The following is an 8,043-nucleotide window of genomic DNA, read 5'->3' on the forward strand; positions in this document are numbered from 1 at the left end:
TCAAGGGGAGACCTTGGGCCCGGGGTAGGGCTCTCCGCCACACCAGAAATCCGCCGCCTGCGGGGTCTCCACCAGCCACACCTCTCGGGGCAGGGCGTGGGGATCGGCGGCGGGGCCGGCGGACGCCTCCAGCAGGCGGTAGTAGTGGCAGTCCCGGCCGTTCTCAGGGTCGTAGGGGGGCGCCAGGATGTCGAGGAAGGCGGCCGGCCCGTCCACGGCGTCGATCTGGTGCAGGTTGTCGGTGTGCGGAGAGAGCAGGCAGGGCGGCGAGGCGGGCGTGCAGAGTTGGCGCGAGCGGAGCAGGGCGCGGCGGCGGGCGCCGGGCGGCGCGGCGGGGGGCAGCGGGTCCAGGCAGGCGATGCGCAGGCTGCCGTAGAGCACCTTGAGCATGCCGTTCATGCCCGGGTGGTCGTGCAGCGGGATGCAGGCCCCACTCCGCAGCAGGAACACGCCCATGCTGAAGCTCTCCGTCTCGCAGATGTGCATGTAGCTCACCGGCGGCACCGCCCCGGCGCCGGCCCCGGCCCCGGCCCGCGAGCAGCCCGCCCCCGGCACGGCCGCCGGGCCCCGCGGGACGAGGTGCAGGTCCTCGGCCCGCACCTCGTTCAGCAGCTGCTGCAGCCGGTGCAGGTTCTCACCGAAGCCCGGCCCTGGCGCCGGGCCCCGGAAGGTGATGCGGGCCTGTTTAGCCACCCGCTGGATCAGGGAGGCCATGTTGTCCCGGGGCATGGTCACTCCTAGGTTAGCGCACTCGGCAGTGCCCGCCCGGGCGCGGCTCTCCGCCGCGCTCCCCACACCCTACTCCAGGGCGCGCCCGTCTGCGCCGGCGCGCACGGCCTCTTGCATCATGGGGCTTGTAGTCTTCCCCACCCCACCCAGTAGGCTCTGCCCAGTGCCCAGTCTTGTCCCTGCCGGATGGGCAACGCGTGGCTAGCGCCGGGGGGCTGTAGGCTGGGAACTGCCTGGCTCTGCTGAGCTGCCGCATTCGCAGGCATAGGCACTGCCGGGTAAGGAGGCTTTCAGGGTGGAAGAGAAAACTACATCTCCCAGGGGACTGGGCCGGTGCGTTTTCTGCTGCAGGAAGAGGGCTATTGAGTTCATGGTCCTCGAGGGCCTAAAAAGGCACCAGGCACCGAAGCGCTGAAAGAACTAGACGTCCTAGAAATGCAAGCGCTTAGCAAGGAATGCGGCCACCTGTGTTCCCTGCTGTTGCAATCAGAACACGGCTGGGCTGGGGGTGCAGATCAGGACACGTACTACACAGCACAGCAAAGGTTCCACCGTAAAGAAAAGCTCTAAAGCTGTTTGAGTGCACGGGACGCCCTTTCTCTTGATGTGTTGCAGCCTGAAACATATATAGATATAAATACCTTCAGAAACTCAGGAGGAGAGGCGTGGTTCAATTTTTTTTCAATAGTCCCGGGAGCTGGGTGTAGCTGCAATCCCAAGGTTACGATGCCTAGACCTGTTCTTTCTATCAGGTAATGGCAAAATCAGGGATTATTGGACATGCATAAATATTTACAATACTGACTAGTAACATATACATGCTCTTATTAAAGCTGTGTTTTTCTGTGAGCAGCTCTCTGTTCTCCCAGTTAGGAATTCTGCATTTGTTTCAAATGCTGCAGCCTTAATATTTGGGTGTCCAATTTGAGAAACCCAGGGACCTGATTTTTATTGTTCAGGCCCTAAATATCTCAAGATGGGTACCCAAAATTAGTGATCATTTATTTAAAACTTTTGCCAGTAAACTGTTTTTCTCAGTTTCACAATCTATAAAATGGGGAAACAGTATTTATCTATCTATTTCACAGTGGTGTTATGAGGCTTAAATTCTCAATCCTGCAAGTTATTGTGTGCAGCTGTACCTCTGTACCTGTGCAGAGTCCTATTGACTTCAAGTCAGAGGTCTTCTTGTGTGCAGTTACATGTAAGATCAGGACCTACTTCATTAAAGAGACACCAATAACTTAAAAATCACACTTATGTCTGAACTTTTTTTTACCCGATGTTGTTATAAGTAACACCTAAATTGACAGAACAAATATTCTCTCTTTTCAGTTTATTTACTCTGTGCAATGCACAGCACTTTGTGTACAGTCACTTGCACTGTTTCCTCTGGGTAGTCAGTTAATCACTAGTCCTGCATTGTGATCAGTTTTTCTAATAGCAGACTCCCTTTGTGGATCACAATGTAGGATCAAGAGTCCAAACAAATATGCAGATGAACTGGATAAATTTTAAAACCATTTATTCAGGTGCATAAGTATTTGCAGGACTGGTCCCTTAGAACGACATAAACAAAAGGGGAAAGTAACTTTCTCAAAACAATGGGGGAGAGTATTCTTTTTAAACATAAGAAAATGTAATTGTAAATCTAGAAAAATTGGCAAAGGGCTCAGGAGGAGGTGCAGTCCCTGAAACTACTTTTTAATTTATTTTTGAAATTTAATGATTTAAAGTTGATATGTCGTTTAATGTTTGCAAATTGCTGTGATTCTGCAAACGACTATGTAGATATTATTTAGGTGTTATTATTATTAGTCCCTATTCATTTGTTATAACTAAACTATTTTATTCTATAAGCTTTATTGCTAAGAACTTCGGGTTTGTTGCTTTTAAAAAAAATCTAACACTTTGTCTTCTTTTAGAGAATCTGATTGTCTGCTTAGTACAGGTAGTTGGCGACTGCAAGCATTTTCTTTTTTTTCTCTTCATGGGTATCTCTACCCTCTTTTTTTTATGTCTGATTAAATTGTTTGCCTGTCATTAACAGAAGCTAATCATCAACAAGAGCATTGGTTCCAAATGATGACCTTTGAAGATTCTGAATATTATCGAATGGGGATGAGTGGCAGTCTTTTTACCCAGTCATGCCATGGTGGTACAGAAGTGGGACTGTCTCACAATCTGATGTAAAAAAAGGTACTGCATCTACCTTGCTGGCACATGACATATAATTATTTTCTATGAAATATTAATTACTGCCTGTATATATTCTCGTATAGGATAAGAGACAACTCCTTTGTTGATAGTGCTTTTCTTGCTCAGCCCCTGACAAAGTTGTTGTAATTGTATTGCACAACTTGGTAACAGGCATAAGTATATGTGTTTTCAGTGAACACATTTGCACTAATATTTGTTTTATTACCTTCTTAGAATTACACGTGCACAGAATAACACATCTTCTGCCTAGAGAATATTGTAAAGTTATTTGAATGCTTTTGAAATTAAAAAAAAATTATTTGTATGTTTAGAATATAATAAAGAAGACAAGCTGATTTTGATTTGTTGCAAAGATTGGCTGAATGGTAAAAATTTTATTAAAGCTAATGTTAAAAAATATATATATAATACATAGGTTGGGTTCTGTACATCTGGGTATAGTGCTTAGATTATCCACAAATACAAAGTTTGTTTTTAAGAGTCATTATTACATTGAATAAGAACCCAGTGGATACAGCTTGTCAAATTCAACAACTTAATTTAAAAATGAAGAACATATTTTGTGGACGAATGATACACTTACTCAATGAGATATGATTTTAGCAATAAGTTATATGGTGTCTGTCCTGCCTGGGGTATTGCATCGTGTATGGCAGGGGTTCTCAGACTTTTGTACTGATGACCGCTTTCACACAGCAAGCCTCTGAGTGCAACCCCCTTTATATACTAAAAACACTTTTTAATATATTTAACACCATTATAAATGCTGGAGGAAAAGCGGGGTTTGGGGTGGAGGATGACAGCCCGCAATCCCACATGTAATAACCTCGCAACCCCCTGAGGGGTCCCGATCCCCAGTTTGAGAACCCCTGGTGTATGGTGTAATGTTAGGTACAAGTCTGTAGGCTAAGTATTGCAGGCTTGCAATGACCCAAAGAAAGGTAAGATACTGTCATGCGCACACAAATCATTGTATTAAAAAATTCCATCAAAACCACAATTTTCTTTTTTCTTAAGTAATTCAGTTTATTATACAGCTAAAAATACTTGCCCAAAGTTAATGAAATATTAAATCCTTTACCTCTTTAGGTAATGTTCTGACAGCTTCCTTTTTTTGTAGCTAGCAGTGTTTGCCCTCTCCTCTCCTTTCTTATCTGTCCTTCATCTCTAGGCTGAGAGAGATTTTAAAGTGTATTTTTTTATTCACGGCATATCACCTAAAGTTTAGAAATACTCTGATTCTAAGGTGTTTCTTAACCAGATAACGAGAGTGAGTTTTGAACATATTCCTCCTCTCTTCAGTGCCAAATAAGTGCAGTTTGGGGCACTGGATGGAGATCAGGTGAGCATATTCCACATCTTTCCATTTAGAAGAGAAGGAGCTGCTGACAGAATATTCTCCAGAAGGCTGCTCAACTTTGGAATTTGCTCATGTTCTACAGGTCATGTTGCAAAGCCCTTTTTTATTAATTAGGTTCTGGGGAGGGCTGAGAAATCTGAGTTTGTTGGGCTTTGAGATTTCAATTGAAGTTGAGTGCTTTGTGGGAATTGAGATGGGGTGTTTTACTTATGAATTTATTCATTGGTTGTTTTGTTGTTGGGGAGGGGGAAAAGTGGTCACCAGTTTGTTGGTGTTTGAATTGCTGTCATGGATTAACAAATTTATTTGGGCATAGGCTTTCGTGGGCTAGAACCCACATCGTCCCATAAAAACTTATGCCCAAATAAATTTGTTAGTCTCTAAGGTGCCACAAGGACTTCTCATTGTTTTTGCTGATACAGACTAACACGGCTACCACTCTGAAACCTGTTATGGATTGTGAGTTTAAATATCCGCCAGAGTGCCTACAGTCTGTGAACAGGCATCTTTCTTTCTTTGTGTTTAGGAGATGCATGATGGCAGGCATTAGAGGCGCTGGATCCTTTCTGTCTGTATTCATAGTACGTGGGTTAATAAGCAGACAATCCATTCATCAGAAAGTTGGTTTGCATGTGGAACTCTGCTAGAAGCCAAAAGGGTTGGTACATGCCATACTGAAGCCCCCCTCCTACTCAGCTCTATTCTGCAGGACCAAACAATTATGGAGGTGTAAAAGCAATTATTTTTAGCAGTTACTCTAGCCAAGAGCACAGTATTAATGATAGATCCTTTCAGTCATAGACATGCTATCTCAGGACAAACATTTGTTTGGACATTTACGCTCTCAGCGATCACATTTTATGCTTCTAGATAATTGCTTGAATGCTTACTCTTCTACCCATCGGTTCCTATTGTGTGTTGCCAGGTGAAACAGTTTCACTGGAGTAGAGATGCCAAGTTCATTTAAGAAGTCTGAGTAACGTTAGCACAGAAGACCAGGATCCAGGACCCCTGGGTTCTAATCTCAGCTCTGCTACTGATTTAACCTTTCTGTACCTCACTTTATCACTCTGTAAACCTGTGTATAATACTTGCCTACTGTGATGCTTCCTGGGGGTACCGAAGGCTTTGAGGTACCTTGCTACCACCTGCCCTTAGCACAAGGAAGCCTTGTCCTGTGTCTGCCATGGGTCAGCTCCACAACTCCACTGTCCACAGGCAACACAAGCACTTCCCTCTAGGTTTCGCAGGCCCTACTATCACTCCACAGGTTAGTGATGGGCACATTCCAACCCTCAAGCCCTCTGAACATCTGGAGTGTCCACTGGACGCTCACAGTATTCACAGATTCACTGCTTCCAAAGAAACAGTACACCTCAGCTTACTACTTGCACCTCAGATCACTGCTCTGCTTAACACACAGCACTTAGATCTATTTATAGTGAAATCAAGCCTCAGTTTATTTAACAGAGCATAGAGAATCAAGTGGTATTAAGTAGAAGTATGCATTCTGGAGCCTATACTTAATTAACCAGATACTCTCATGGCTTGTAGAATGTTGCTCACCCAAAATTCTTGCAGCGCTTTTCGGTCAGGCTGGCTGTGATTCTCCTTTCCTGAGACAAACTCGCTGTCCGTTTGCCTTCTAAATGAAGAATTCATTGTGTCTCATTGGACTCCAAGAAACAGCAGACATGTCCTTTGTCTTTATTCATATACAGGACACCCCCTTGTTTGTTGTTTCTTCCTGTAGATTTCACATTCACTCAGTCCACATCTGAGTATACAAATAAGCATGCAGTGTGAGGTACACAGTACACACATGACCAGACAGGAAGATGGGTGTCGGTTACCTTCTGCCTGAAAGGAACATTTCAGAGGTACATCACCTCCTGGTGACCTGCCTTAACTCCAAGACCGTAAGACCATAATTTTCAATATAGATACATTACTTCTTAAATATTATCTCTGCATACATTTCATAATGATTATGTTGACCAGTGGGATTTTGGCTCTGGGTAGAGACCTGACATGCCTCCTTTTGGTGAACTGTTATGCAGATATCCAACCCATGGAATCCTTGTAAAACCCTATGCACCTTCTGTGTCCTCTGCCAAATTAATTTGGCATCAAGGCGTCGTTGGGTCACACCTATTTTACAGAGAGGTTGTGAATCTTAAGTGATATTTGTAAATTCCAGTGAGCTCTTTGGATGAAAGGCACTACCAAAGTGTATATTATTATTATTATTAGTTTATTATTGTTACCATTTTATAATGCCTCATCTTTGCAGCAGGATTCCCCAGGCCATATTGATGATAAATTTTACTTTCTACAATTGATCACCTCTTGATGCTTAATATTTTTATTTAATATATTTATTTCAGTTTCTAACAAAGACACACAGTGCCTTTCCAATAGTTTATGGCGCATGTACATCAAATAAAATATATCACATACACATTTTCAGAACATTAATATAAAAGTCCAACCCATAACAGAATCAAGCCATTCAGCCAAACCAACGGAATAAACAAATCCCACTTTCTGCTTCAAAGCTGATTTCTTCATCGGTCCTTACCCACCTTGAATGTGGGGGGAAAAGAGAGACTTTGCAGCCTACATTTATGGAGGGGGAATGTCCAGGGCACTTAAGACTGCCTTGCATTGTCAATGTGATGGCCAGGATCTGTAAAACCATTGTGAATCAGAATCCGGCTCCAGTCTTGGTTTCCTGCTCTGTCCCTCTTCCATGAGACATAGATCGTGCTTAGATGTGCATTGCGTGCTTTTACGGCTGTCATCGTCCTTTTTCTGCATTTTCCCATCCTCTTTCTGCCATTCCTCCTCTATTTCTTCAGAGCCCTTCCCAAAGACTGCCAGTTTCTCTCTCTCAAATTTTCTTTTCCAAACTGCCACCCTCTTCTAGAATTTCCCCTGTGTTCCTGAAGTATCACTCACTGATTGCTACTGTTTTCTAGGACCTCCTTCCCAGTTCCTGTTAACTTGTTCTGACACTGATTAACTACTAAGGGTGTGATCAGCTCATAGAAGTTATAGATACGGGTATTGATCAGGTAGATCAATGACCATGAATGGACATACATTTCATTGTACAATGTCAGTTGTTAGCTATGGTTAATCAAATGTCACAACATTGGACCATCTCACAAGGTATTAAATCATTGGCTAAATAATTTAAAATTAGACAATTTTTCACATTGCTGTGTATAAACACAGATCTGCAATCCTCAACAAAGTGATATCTGTTTAGAAAGCTGAGCTTTTTTAGCAATATTCCTGTCAATGAATTTGTAAGGCAACACAACTTTTTAAAAATAGCAACCACCAGTCGAATGGATGACTATGAACACAAGCCAAATATGCTTTAGATTAGGAGAGCAAGACTAAAAAGAGAGAGAGCCAACAGCATTTCCATAATATTTGCTGTCTCTCCAGTAATGGTTTACAGAGAAGAAGAAAATCTCTATGTAGCTTGAAAGCTTGTTTCTCTTGCCAAAGAAGTTGATCCAATAAAATATATTACCTCACCCAATTTGTGTATCAGAGTAAAATAAAGTCAGTTATCAATTATTTTTAGGAAAATGTACATAGCACTGGGGAAACAGAGGAAATTAAGCAGGACAAATTTATCCCTGATGTAACTGCACTGAAATCAAAAGGCATGAATTGGGTTCATATATCAGACTTCAGACAGATCTTACATATATATA

General features: G+C 43.2%; 1 protein-coding gene across 1 annotated transcript; it reads right to left on the reverse strand.

The window, feature by feature from the left end:
* On the reverse strand, window positions 1-793 carry ADO (2-aminoethanethiol dioxygenase). The gene has a single exon (XM_065408661.1). The coding sequence runs from the start codon at window positions 727-729 to the stop codon at window positions 1-3; it is 729 nt and encodes a 242-aa protein (XP_065264733.1). The 5' UTR covers window positions 730-793.
* Window positions 794-8,043: the final 7,250 nt, after the last annotated feature.

The sequence above is a fragment of the Emys orbicularis genome, chromosome 7 (assembly GCF_028017835.1).
Source record: "Emys orbicularis isolate rEmyOrb1 chromosome 7, rEmyOrb1.hap1, whole genome shotgun sequence".
NCBI classification, from domain to species: domain Eukaryota; kingdom Metazoa; phylum Chordata; order Testudines; family Emydidae; genus Emys; species Emys orbicularis.